The 13,731-nt window shown below is 42.9% G+C and overlaps 1 protein-coding gene across 1 annotated transcript in view; it reads right to left on the reverse strand.

The window, feature by feature from the left end:
- Positions 1-3,096: 3,096 nt before the first annotated feature.
- Positions 3,097-13,731, reverse strand: part of atp8b1 (ATPase phospholipid transporting 8B1) — a 31,038-nt gene continuing 20,403 nt past the window's right edge. The window contains exons 16-30 of the mRNA XM_031855754.1: positions 13,512-13,668; positions 12,361-12,549; positions 11,616-11,728; positions 9,793-9,957; positions 9,288-9,399; positions 8,840-8,915; positions 8,329-8,461; positions 8,059-8,187; positions 7,819-7,975; positions 7,498-7,721; positions 6,674-6,757; positions 6,119-6,364; positions 5,641-5,779; positions 4,932-5,062; positions 3,097-4,812 (exon numbers count right to left, since the gene is read on the reverse strand). Coding sequence (XP_031711614.1) covers positions 4,579-4,812; positions 4,932-5,062; positions 5,641-5,779; positions 6,119-6,364; positions 6,674-6,757; positions 7,498-7,721; positions 7,819-7,975; positions 8,059-8,187; positions 8,329-8,461; positions 8,840-8,915; positions 9,288-9,399; positions 9,793-9,957; positions 11,616-11,728; positions 12,361-12,549; positions 13,512-13,668 — 2,289 coding nt within the window. The 3' untranslated portion in view covers positions 3,097-4,578. The remainder of the gene's footprint in view (positions 4,813-4,931; positions 5,063-5,640; positions 5,780-6,118; positions 6,365-6,673; positions 6,758-7,497; positions 7,722-7,818; positions 7,976-8,058; positions 8,188-8,328; positions 8,462-8,839; positions 8,916-9,287; positions 9,400-9,792; positions 9,958-11,615; positions 11,729-12,360; positions 12,550-13,511; positions 13,669-13,731) is intronic.

The following is a 13,731-nucleotide window of genomic DNA, read 5'->3' on the forward strand; positions in this document are numbered from 1 at the left end:
TTGTGTCGTTAGTCCTGTTGTGTCATTAGTCATGTTAGTGTCGTTAGTCCTGTTGTGGTGTTAGTCATGTTAGTGTCGTTAGTCATGTTGTGTCGTTAGTCATGTTAGTGCCGTTAGTTCTGTTGTCGTTAGTCCTGTTGTGCCGTTAGTCCCGTTGTGCTGTTATGATGTCACGTTGTCACGGGAGCTGTTTGCCTTTCTCAGTCCGTGCTCCTGTCTGCACTTCTGGACTAGTTGGTTTTTTTAAAGTCCCTGCCTTTTTAAAATATATTTTCCAATGACAGCTTCTCAGGTGGATCTGTGTAACCAACCATCTGGCGGGTCAGGTTAATACCAACATGCATCAACCACCAAATATCCTGTCAAAAATGTAGATAGAGGATTTATCAGATCAGTCTTTGATTTGTTCCCTAAAGATAAATGGTTTGGACTTTGGACGTGTTCATAGGCCCCCTTTACAACATAGAGCAACGATCATTTTGCTCGCAGTATACAGCTGAAACTTATTGCAATGATGGATATCGCCATAATGTCCACACCCAGTCCTCTAAGGCTTAAGCAATACAGGTAGTCTGATTGGAGAAGCCATGTGACATAACAAGGTTTCAGCCACAACAATCTGTCAATTATTTGCCATTTTTAACATTTACTTGGCTATAAGCTGAATGTTGATAGGACTGTCAGGCCATTAACTAAAGAAAAGAGACTCTCAGATTGAATGCAGTTTTGTTTCGATTCTTCCATTCTGCTCGTACAAAGAGTACTCTTTTGATTCATCACTGCTGTCCTATAACTCACAATGGACAAAACATAGTGCTTACATTATCCACGATGAAACTCAACTTGGGTGCGTTTGGGCTACACAGAGGTCAGAGGTTTACACAACTTCAGTGACATCACGTGGGGGCAATTTATCAGATGTTAACGTCACTTAATCATATGGTAATGCTAAATCCTATCAATCCGTACAAATGTATGTTGGGAATGAAAAGGAGCGTGTTTGAGTTATCAGCAAAGATGAAAACTGAATTATTGACATGAATAGAATTATTAATGTCAGTAAGATTATTAATAATAAAATGGCACCACCCTGAGAACAGGGACCAATAACCAAACTATAAACTAAGTCTCATAATTAGTATTCACTCACAATGTCAATAGTCAAAGTACTATTTCACATTCAGAGTGAAAGTGAAGGTTTGAATTCGAGCAACAGGCCACATATCCAGCTATAATCACAATACACATGCACAAAAGTGATCACAGAAAGCTGCTCTTTAAAGTATAACAGAGTTTATTAAGTTCCAATGATATTGATCAGTTCAAATAATATCTAAAACTAACAACAAATACTATACATTTACGAGCATGCTATCTAAAGTCAACATACAATCTGGTGAGAGAGAATGTGTGTGTGTGTGTGTGTGTTAGTGAAAGAGGACGAAAAAAGAAAAGGGAGGGGTAGTTTCACTCAAAGCAAGGCAGAGCCTCACTGCAGCTGTGGAATACGGAAACTGTTAACTTATCAAACAGAAACCGGCGGTTCTGGTCTTTTAAATGATAAAGTCAGTTATAGCAATACAGTAACTTAGAACAAAACACAAACAAGGTAATAAACACAATGACCTAACTAAGCCCAGACACCAAGCTAAACATCTTTCGGTGAGATGATTGCTTAATGGTCCTTCTGAGTTTGTCTGTTAAACTCAGGCTGCGCAGCTCCAAGCTGTGCGCGATTAACAACTTTCCGCTTGCGGGATGAATAAAGTATATATCTATCTATCTATAAAGTCTCTCTGTGGCAGATAATTCCCTTCAGAAGTCAAGGGGATTCTCGTCCTTATATCCGGCACAAAGTCGACTTTAACTGGGAGAGAACGGGGCATAGAAGTTATCTGTTCTCTGCCTCAGGATCCCAAAACAAAACAGTCTTCATTAGTCCAGTGAATGTAAGACTGACCTAGGGTTTTCTTTGAAAACCAACAAAGCTATGTTCTTTTAAAGGCAAAGTTGTTCTTGCCTCCTTACTTGCGAATTGAACTGCGTGGAATGGCCGAGTTTTCTGTTAAAAACAGCCAAGCTATGTTTCTGTGCCTCCTTACATCGACGTGAGTCAGACGGGAAGAGCGGTGTGTTCAGGTGGGACAGAGATTTTATAGTTTCAGGGAAAGCAGGGCTGAGCCACATGGGGTCCAGGGGTGTCTGTGGCTGTTTGTCCAATGGGCTTGCAGTGTTTTATGGCTTTTCGCATCTAAGGCCATGTGTGCCTTTCCTTGGAGCTTGCTCTTATCAACAACTTATCAGCATGTTAGTATTTTGATTTTGATTAGCATTTAGCTCAAAGCACCTCATTTCTGTGACACCTGGCGGGCTCTTTACCATTTCCTCTAAGGATTTAAAAAATGTTGATCATGGTTAGGGGATCATTACTGGGAGTTTCCAGTACAGGTATTACTGCACAGAGTAAAGTGTATCCATACTGAATGCAACCTCTCTTAATATCTAAATATATAGTGATAATTAAGGACATTGTATTTGGGTGTTCTCTGCTAATATTTAGGGCGTTGTGTTCTTGTGTTTTGGGACTTCAGTGGTCAAGTTTTTCCCCCTTATGTAACAAATTATGCTAACAATTTAGCAACAACATACTCTCTAGAAAATATCCGTTGGTCAAAGTATAATTTATAGAATATAGATAACAGTTAAACTGCAAACTACTTTTGTCCCAAAAATGAATAAAAAAAAAAAAAAAAAAAAAAAAAAAAAAAAAAAAAAAAACCTCTTAACCGTTATATTTAATTATTTAATAAATTTCCGTTCTAACGATTATTTGCTTAAATCATTCAAGTTATTGCAGATAGATAACTATCTAAACATGATTCACATAAAGATTTGGATTGGATATTTACATAAAACAAACTTATTTTGGTCAAAAAACAAAAACAAATATATGCACCAAAATAAGTTACTGATAAATGTAGCCTACCACTGGGTAACAGTACTTCTTAATGTTGCCTTAAATGAAAATCACCACAATCATACATAAAATGAGAGGCGTGAGTCACCACAATAAAATAAACACTCGTTTGAGATTGCTAAATGTGCCCTTGGCTTTTATTAACAACCACATGATAAAATACCGTCATATGACAGAGACGAAACTGTTGCCGGTACAATCACCAGCAGTTCTCATCTGCCTCCATTCATTCAGTAATAAAAAGACGTCTGCATACAGTAACACCAGCATGGGGGGGATACAGTAACGGACCGGGAACGTGTCACTTTTGGCTTAAGAACATCCCAAGTGTGATTATCAGGACTGGAAAAAGACAAACATCACCTTTGGGTTAGTTATAAACAACCAGTGACAAAAAAACAGAAATCCTCATTATTGTTTCCCATGGGATGTAACTTCCAAGAAGTAAAAAAAACAACAAAACAGAAAGGACCGAACAAACTACTTAGACATAATAACATGAAGATAGCCCGAGACCTCCTTGCTGTGTTTCTTTCCCCATTAGAAGTAAGGAGCGCTTGAATTTACATTCTGGAAACAGGAAGACAAACTTGAGCTCCTTGCAGTTTCCCTACAGAGTGTGTTTCAGGCACCTTGGGGCATATTAAAAGAACAAAACAGTGAGGTAGAGAACAAATAATAGGATTCCGGTTTGAAAGAGGCATTTTCAAAGATTTCAAAGAAGATTTCAAGGCGGGAACAAAAGGTGGAGGTTCCTTAAGGTAGCGACGACAACATCCATCTGTAAGGACACTTGGGACATGTGATGCAGCACAGGAGAGAAGATCACTATTTACAAGTTGTTTTTAAATTAAGACACACTTTAGAACATCTAACCACCTGGCATAGTAACATCCCACCATTATTTATAATAAAACATTAAAAGAGCATACCTTGATATGTTTAGCTTCAGCCCGTTGTTTTAATTTGAAGGAAAACCTTTGGATTTGCATCTTAACGGACGGAAGTGAAACTGAACTAAAATGTCTGATTTCATGCAGATAACGGACAAATTGACTGGCATAAAAATATATCATTTAATTTGAATAAAACACTAACATATCAAGTGCTCCCGCAGACATCCGGCTAAAACTATGAATGCCAAAAATAAGCATCATATAAAATAACATTACGGCTCCACGTCCACCCACACATCCGGCAATGACAAACGGACTAAAAACAAGGCTTCTCTATTTAAAAATCCTGAGTTAAACAACATTGTCAGTCACAGTCGCTGCATGACATAAAGCCCCGGTAACGCGGTCGCGTCGTCGGTGAGTTTTTTTTTTTTCATCTGAATTTTAACAAAGAGTCTGTGCAAAGAGGAGGAACTGGAGGCAGTGGAGTCAGACTGGAGACGCATTCAGTAGCGCTTCATTTAACTTTCTTCAAGAAAGAGGTCGCTCTAAACTCCAACCAGGCTGCAGTTTGTTTCTGCGCCATTTCCGATGTTGACCATTTAAGCAGTGAAAAATGAGGATGAACTAAGCGCTCCTCGAACTTTCCCAAATATTTAAAACCCCTTCTGGATACAGTTCTGCTCCATCTCACGCTCGGCTCCGTCAGATGTTCTCGGCCTCTCTCTGGGGAACCTCCCTGATGCTGTCCTGGGGTCCGCCGCGGGCCGTCGGGCGCCGCCGGATGCTGCGCCCGGACGAGATGAGGTCGGCGTAGCCGCGGGAGTGAGAGAAGGCGTAGGCGGAGCGGCGGGAACGTCGGCCGCGCTCGAAGGGCGGCGGCTTCTTCCTCTCCTCCTCTTCCATCTCCATCTCGTACCTCTTCCTGTTCCTCTGGATCTGGGGGGGGATGATGAGAAATGAGCAGGGAACATTAAAGAAACACTGCCGTATTGGGAGAAATGACATTTTATGACGATTTCCTTTTAAAGACGGACCCAGCAGCATGTCGGTCGTACCTTATCTCCTACAGAGGGCCAGATGCTTTTATAGAGGAACTGGATGCAGATGACGGGCAGCAGGCTGATGCCCACAGTCAGGATGATGGTTAACCACAGGTAGGGCTGACGCAGAGCGTTCGACGCTGCACCTGCACACAACAAATATACGCACCATGAGAATCGCGAAGACGGCGAGGTTTGATGTGGCACTTTACCGTCTGCGGGAGTGATTCACTAAAACTCTCCAGGTTGAGCCATCAGCACAAAGACTGAGTGGACAACAAAAAAAAGCTTCAAGAAGGCAAGCCTGAGTTTGTTAATATAATAAGGAAAGACTATTTTGATGTTCTGACATAACCCTGTTTTTCCCCGATGTGTAGTTTACATACTTGTACAAGCAAGAAATAGGTTGGAGGTTTGCTATATATTTTGTAAAAAACAAGTTTACAAGAGAAAATGATTTGAGGATGTTGAGCAACGCAACCAGTGGTCCTGATATTCCAATTATGAAAGCTTGACGGGCTTGCCGTGCGTAATTAGTTTCTTAGCTACGATACTATTGGCCAATTGTGGCGGAAAATCCTGGGTTCCTGTGATTTTTCAAAAAATAAATACAACTTTCAGAAGCAACTTCTGAAGCAACACTGAGTGTTTTCGGGGTGGAGACTATAAAGCCAGGCGAGCTGAGTTAACCGCGTCGCACTGTGGTGGATGCTCGGCGACTGACCAGTGAAGGTGAACGGTGCAGGGAAGATGACGTGGATCCCGGCACTGTGGATGTCAAACATGATGCCAAAGTAGATGGCTATGCTGCCCAGGACCGCGAAGCAGTTCACAAAGGTCCAGTAGGAGGTATCCAGAGAGATCTGACGACCAAGAGGGGAAGGAGATGACGAAGGTCAGCAGGTCATTCACGTAAAATAAATCCAACTTCCACCTTATACTTCTCCTTAAGTAGCTTTAAAGGTTGGACAAACCTAATATTCCACAATGACAGCATCATATGTATTCATTTCTGATTCAGTGTTTCAAATAATTTCTTTTATAATTTGTTACTTCAAGCTAATACCATTCATGAACAAGGAAAAATCAAATCTTACTGAATCTGAGCATAAATTTTAGCTGATCCAAATGTTAGCATATTAGCATGCTCTCATCTGGGCTGCCAGAACCGGTCACACGCCCTCAAACTGAACGTGGCTCACCTGCAGGTTGACGATAAAAACGAGTGACGAGGCGGTGACGACGGCCAAGGACTGGTAGTCGGAGGGGGCCTCTCCGTCCTGCCCCATGGTCTGCAGGAAGGCCCCGTAGGGGATGAAGAAGATGATGAGCGAGATGAAGATGCCGTGGAACAAGCTGATGAAGAAGTTCTTGTAGTTGAACAACGTCCCCTGCTGGCCGGGCAAGTAGAGTTTGGGGAATTTTAGGCTCATTTTGTCGTTAACGTCCTGCAACGAGAGGAGGAGGGTTAACAAAGTTCAGTTTTTAATTCTAACACATTGACCTAAGTCTTCTCTAACACATTTACTTTCACATCGACATGTAAAATGTCAGCTGTACTAATTACTTGGCCGTGAATTTACAGAGTAAAAAAATGCAATGTTTATTAAAGTATTAAAAATGATACTTTTAACGAAGATTTACCCAAAAAAATTAAAATTAAAATTAAATGTAATTTGTAAAACCAGTAGTGTACCCGCAGCCATTGACCTTTTTCTGTACTGTACTTTGTGTCCACAACAAAGGCTGTTTATTACCTGGTCAAGAAGTCCAACTAGCAGAACAGGTAAGCTGCTGTAAGCCAGATTGTAGAGAGTGATGAACCAGTCTTCATAGGTGACCTGCAGACAGGGGAACAATAGTCAGAGTGTTTGGTCCCTTGCCCCATATTGTTCACCTCTGCACGTTACGCAAGTTCTGATAGGAGGGTCCAGCCATAGACTGTATATAAGAAGTGGACGTAGTCTCCATGATGTCACCCATTGGTTTGTAGACTACAAATTTTAAGCCTCAACTTTTGGCCGTCACCATCTTGTTTTTTTTGCAACCAGAAGGAACACGACAAAGCCCAAAAGCATTCCCTGCTTTATGGTCTGTTTGACTCTAAATGGACCATCATTTACTAAATGAACATCATGCTGTATTGAAGACATGAAACTAGAGATTGAGACCATAAACTCATGTTTACTGAGGTAATAATTCAAGAGAGAAGTAGAGTCATTTTCTCATAGACTTCAATCTGACTTTTTGTTTTTTAAAACAGAGGAGTCGCCCCCTGATGGCCAATAGAGAGAACGCAGGTTAAGCCACTTCCACATTGGCTTCACTTTTCAGAAGCAGAGGTTGCTGCCTGGGTCCGAGGTGTGGTCTGTCTCACAGCCAAGTCAGACAAGACTTTACTCTATGATCACCTAAACTGACACAGAGACCATCTCAAAAGGCCTAGAGGCCAAAATGTCAAGGTATACGGAAGAAATAGAATCTAATGGTCAATTCATTGAAATTAATGAATATGAAGGAAAATCTAAATGTCTGGGACTAAAGTAGATCAAACCGCCTGATCGGGACCAATGCTGCTCACCTGTGCCGAGTATCCGTTGAAGAAGGAGTACCAGAAGTGGACCAGTGTGAAGGCGAAGTTCTTGAAGAAGAAGTAACGCAGGAACTTGCACATTCGGATGTAGGACCAGCGTCCGTGCACCAGCAGCAGGCGTTGCAGGTAGCGGAACTGAGCGAAGGCGTAGTCGCTGGACATGACGGCCTGCATCCCCTCCTGACCGCTGATGCCAACCCCTATGTCTGCAGCTGGAAGGGGGGGGGGGTAGATTACAGTAGAGTCACTGGAATGCTTAGCACGCTGAAGACGGTTTGTCCTTTAACGCAAATTCGTTTGTGTCCTTACTCTTGATCATGTTGACGTCGTTGGCTCCGTCTCCGATGGACAGCGTCACGGCCTTCTTGTACTTCTTCACCAAACCCACCACGTTTCCCTTCTGCTTCGGTGTGACGCGGCAGCATATGACCGCCTCGCACTCACAGGCCATGTCCACAAAGTCGATCTGCAGAGACAGTTCACCGTGTTTGTTGTCAAGTCAACCCGTCATGTGGCGGCACAAACTTTTATACATCAACGTATCTGCACCTGTCTCATCTCCTTCTCCCAGTCGTCCATCGGCTGTCCGTCCCCAGGGTTGGTGGGAGGCGCTCGCTTTCCGAGACGCCGCAAGCGGAGACGGCGACGTTTCTTCTTCTTTTCGTACAGAATCTCGTTCTGAAAAAAACAAACTGAATCGATGAGCACAATCCACCATGTTGGCTGACGGGGAAAATATCCCCTCCCCTCATAGCTGCACATCTAAATTCTAAACTGGTCATCATTTGAAAACGGTGTTCATCTTAAAATGGAACTCACCAGCCATCCTCCGGTTATGACGAGAGCATTTTTGCCCGGCGCGGGGAAGAAAGGCTCCACGGGTTTCTTTTTGCCTCGACGTATAGTTTGAGGCTGGTTTCTCCGGTTGGCCTGACGAATGCTCAGCTTCTCACTGCAAACACAGGAACAGCAGACAAACTCTTACACGACTCAAAGGGAAAGACTTCCATCCCTGATGTAGAGGTGAGACACGCAACAAACCTGGAGGGATCGGTTCTATTTCAGTTTAATTCAGTGTATTTGTATAGCCCGTTATCACAAATTTGCCTCAGAGGGCTTTACAATCTGTACAACATACGACATCTTCTGTCATTGGACCTTCACATCGGAACAGGAAAAAACTCAACAGAGGACTGATCCCTCTCTCAGGATGGACAGAAGTACAATAGATGTAATGTGTACAGAATGAACAACATATTCATGACATATATGATACATATAAGAGTAGTAATACCAGTTAGCATTGATAATAGATTTTAAATCAACTCACTTGACGTCTTCTCCGTAGTGGATCTGCATGCCGTCTGTCAAAAGGGAACAAGCATATCCGATGTTCTCTGCCGTTTCTGGGGAAAAAGACATTCAAAGTGAGGGGAGCAAACATTGTACAAGAATTGTTTTGTTTTTTAATTAAAGCGGATGCAGCAGCATGTTCTGATCAGATGATCAAATGCTTTGATCTGTAGCTGTTAAACAGCATTTCCAGTGCTCTCTTCCTACGTACCAAATCAAGGAGGAAGCAGCTTAACGGCAACATTATTCAATTTTAGAAGGTTGGTGTTAATCCAGTTTTATGTAATATTATAAAGACGGGCAGGTTCATTCCTACTTCCAAAAGTGTACTTCAGCCAAATAATAGTGTTTTTTCCCCATTGAGACAGTGGTTCTTATTGCCTCATGATCGTGAGTACAGGCCAACTAACAGACTCTGATGGTACCTTTCTTATCTCCAGTCAGGACCCAGATCTTGATGTCCGCCTTGGCCAGTGTAGCGATGGTCTCTGGTACTCCGTCCTGCAACTTGTCCTCAATGGCTGTTGCCCCAATCAGCTGAACAGAGGCACACGGCCGGTTACTTTTTACAGGTTTTCAAATCAGATAAGGAAAACCAGAGAGCCAAAGGAGCAGTGTGTAGGATTTAGTGCCATCCGTCAGTGAGGTTGCAGATTGCAACAAACTGAATACTACCGTCGCTCACCATTAGGTAATGTAAAAACATGAAAGGACCCGCTCCTTATGTAGATATGACTGGCATTCTATGCTAATGAAAACACAACCAGTCTTAGTTTCAGGTGATTCTACACTAATGAAAACAAAATAGATCCTCAGGATGCTACACACTCTACCTTTAAGGGAGACATGGAGAGAAAAACAACAAAGAGCTGCTGAGTCCTTCACGGTCAACAGAAAAAAAAAAAGATGTTCTTGTTGTTTTCCACTCACCATCAGGTTGCACTCGATCTGCTCATATACGCGGTCGAGGGCAACGTCTCTGTTGGACATGGTCACCTGGGCCTCCTTGTGTTTCCGGGACCAGGCTTCATACTCCCCTGTGGTGATGTCTTTGTAGGACAAGCACAGCGTCCGCAACGTCGCGTTGGCAAAGACCTGAAGCACAAAAAAGCAGACCGTGTTTTCCTTCAAAACAAAAACAGCTGCGTACACGCATCTTGTGGTTTCTCTACATGCGTCTGCCGTTCAAAGACTAGCTGTATTCAGGGTTCATACACATTTTGACGAATGGATTTCCATGACTTTTCACCAAATTTCCATGACCAAACATTTTGTGAAATCTCGGTGTATACATGAAAAAGTGAGAAAAGTATTTAAACTAACAATGAGAATTCCAAAGCATACAGTCTACCTTAAATGACAAACGAATGAGACAATAGTTTGATTAAAAGAATAAACATTTATAAATATACTCTGGTTGACAGGCATTCATAACACTGACACATCAATAAGAGCTTTAGTAGGTAGCAGCATCCAGCTAGTGCACATATTGCTTTCCCTTTGTAGTGCAAAGTTTTCATTGAACCCTGTTACTGTATGTCTTCATATTAACTTCCACTGTTACTGCAAAGCTGTTGGAATTGTGGCCTATCTTCTATTTGCAATTAATATGCATTCAATCCAGTTCAATTATTTAAATGAAAATGATAATCTACTCTGGCTAAGGTAGCTTATCAAGAGTAAAATAATAGCTGTGATCTATACACTCCTCCGCATTAGCAACCCGCTGAAATGAAGGTACAGGCACCTTAACCCTCTCATTACTTCAGGGTTCTTGAGAGCAACGTGGGACTGTTGGGACTGTTGGTACACTGGCTGTGGTCATCAGAGTGAACAGTGTGAACAGTGTGATGAGAGGGCATGTGAGCCCTTGTTGCTGCAGTTCATCTCCTTGGAGCAGAGGCTGCATGTAGCATACCCTGCCTTATCAATGCATTTAAAATACTGACAGCAGGAAACTGTACTCACGTCTGTTTAGACCTCCACCTTTATCCAGGCTCACCTCCACCTTTATCCAGGCCCAGCTCCACCCACATCTCAGCCCTGCGTCAAGCTGCGCTACACAAACAGCCTCCTCTTCCTGAAGCTCTTTGACCTCATCATCTCATCAGTATCTGGGCCTCATGTTTCGTTATCTTAAACGTTATTATCACCACGAAATCATCCTCATTCTACTTTGAGTTAAAACAAACAACCAGATGCGCCGGTGTTCCGGTTTAACGTTATCGAGTGACCGCGTGAACTGAACCGGAACACGGGGGGGCTGCATGTTTCATCACGTTACGTTTTTTCCTTCTAAATCGTGATAATGACGAACGTTAACAGTCGACAAAGTTCTGCATGCAGTGGACATTAACTTAACCCAGCAAGTATGAACGGTAACGGACATAACGTAACTCAAACTTTAACGGAGGGAAATGAAGACGCTGTACACATCTGAACGCTGATTGGCCAAGACTCGACACATCAAAGATGTTCTATTGTGAAGATCACATCACATTTTCTCCTCGTCTCACTCCAATCTGAGAAACGCTGGCTGGCAACTCGGAGCAAATGAACAACATGAAAATATGAATATAACAAATTTCCATGACTTTTCCAAAACTTTTGGGATTTTATTTTTTTCCATGACTTTTCCAGGCCTGGAAATAACCATTTTAAAATCCCATGACTTTTCCAGGTTTTCCATGACCGTACGAACCCTGTGTATTAAATACAGCAGTGCAAATGAGAGGAAAGTTCTGCCAACTCACGTCCAGATCAGTCTGGGTGGTTTCTTTGTGTCTGGAGTTTGGGGAAAGACGCTCGTAGATGACTGTGTCGGCTCCTTTACAGTAGAGACGGATGCGACCGTCAGGAAACTTCACTGAGAGAGAGAGAGAAGAAACAGAGTATTTAACCTTGGCTACGAATTATTGAGTCAAGTCCCAAAATCAGGACCAGTCCTAAACTTTGTGTGTCACGTTCCCAACGGGTCCATTTGTCCTTAAAGAGGACTCGCTCCCTATGTAGATACTAAGGGCTCATTCTAAGCTAACAGTAACACAATTATTCTTAGCTTCAGGTGATTATACAGTAATGACAACATTGTTATGAATATGATATTCCATTTTCTGCCAATAGACGCTACATACTGGACCTTTAAACCTGATATCAGCAGATTTGTGACTGTAGTTCACGCCTGTGGAGGCGAAGTGCAAGTTTATATTTGTTGATAAAGTCGTCCATCTAAAGTCGAGCATAGCTAAATCTGCAAGACTGTGTAGCTAGCATAACAGGAGCTGCTCCAACGCTAGCCTTCCGGACGGACTAACGCCGTATCATTGTATGCCAGCCTCAAACACTAACGTCTACTTAAAAGTCAAAATGGCACTCAGCAGGTTTTTGACAACTGGCATGTCACAACTTATTATTTCTGTTATTATAACTACTGTACCAAAACATAATCAGAAATGCATTTGTATGCACAATAGTGTGCGTGTGTATGTGCACTCGTACAGATGATGGACATGCGCTTGCGGTCGGAGTTGAAGTCGAGCAGCGCCAGCATTTCGTAGGTGCTCTCGTGCTCCATCTCCCTGATGGTGATGGTGTCCTGCGTGCGAGACAGGAAAACGTAGCCGAAGTTCCTGGCGGCCGTCACCAGGGCGCCCTCGTCGGGAGACGCCGCCTGGTACACCAGTTCGCCTGAGGGGAAGATGTGAACATACATGAGCAGATCCTGTTCGATGCAACGCCTGCAGTTCTCTCTTTTGTGGTAATGCACCCGTCTGTGCTCGATTCACTGACAATACCTAAAATACTGCTTAATGCAGCGTCAGAGGGATACCTTGGATGTTTTAAAGTGGGGTTGTAAGAGGTATTTATCCCTGGTCAGGGTGTAACCTACAGTAGATGGCGGTCGACACGCCCCCAGTTTGGAGTACCAGCACAGGGGTACTGCTGTGGACCTGGGCAGCAGCAAAACCAATTTGTGCTTCCTACAAAAATCAATATCAGTTTAGGTGTATTCTATATTTTCACAGCTTTATCTTACCGGCAGACATCTTTTCCAACGGGAACCGAAGCCGTTATATCCATCTATGCTCTATTCAAAGCAACCAGACTCCATTTATAGAAACGATGATTTTACCTCACAGGTCTACCGTTGCTTCGATCAGTTTGTTTATTATTGTGCGACTGTTAGGAATCCAAACTAATCCTTTAAAAACACCAAAGCTACACTAAAGTTACACTTAACACAAAATAACTAACCAATCAAGGCAGCGGAAGACCAGCAACTCCTGTGTTCTGTGAGGTAAAATGACTGTTTTTGATAATGGAGTCTTGTGGCTTTGAAAATAGCATCGATAACGGCTTCAGTGCCCCGTTGGAAAGGGCTGTGTAAAGGGAAAGTAAAGGGGTGAAAACATACCGTCCACTTAAATGGTTAGGGCTTTTCTTAGGTGTCTTAAATACGTCTACAGCAGTACATCGCTTTGCTCCCGTGCTGTTACTCCTGCCTCCATCTACTGGAGGTAGGACACTATGGAGAAGCACCTCATACAACCACACTTGGAAACATACTCTTCAGGGTGCATTAGGGTTGACAGACAGGTTTACTCATTAGCTCCACTCCCTTTGCCCCAAACTAAGGATCTTAGGATCACCTTCTTTGTGCTCCACCATGACGGTGTGGCAGAGAGAGAGCAGCTTGAAGAACTCATTCGCATCTTTATCCTTCCCGGATCGGACACGGGCAACCAGAGCATGATCCATGAACTGGAACTTTTTATCAGCCTGCTGGTTCCAGCTCCAGTCGACCGGCTAACGAGGAGCAAAAGTAGAAATAGTTCGTTTTTATTCCGGTGAGTTACGCAAGTAGTTAAC

The sequence above is a fragment of the Anarrhichthys ocellatus genome, unplaced genomic scaffold (genome assembly GCF_004355925.1).
Source record: "Anarrhichthys ocellatus isolate YVR2014 unplaced genomic scaffold, GSC_Weel_1.0 scaffold16, whole genome shotgun sequence".
Taxonomy (NCBI): domain Eukaryota; kingdom Metazoa; phylum Chordata; class Actinopteri; order Perciformes; family Anarhichadidae; genus Anarrhichthys; species Anarrhichthys ocellatus.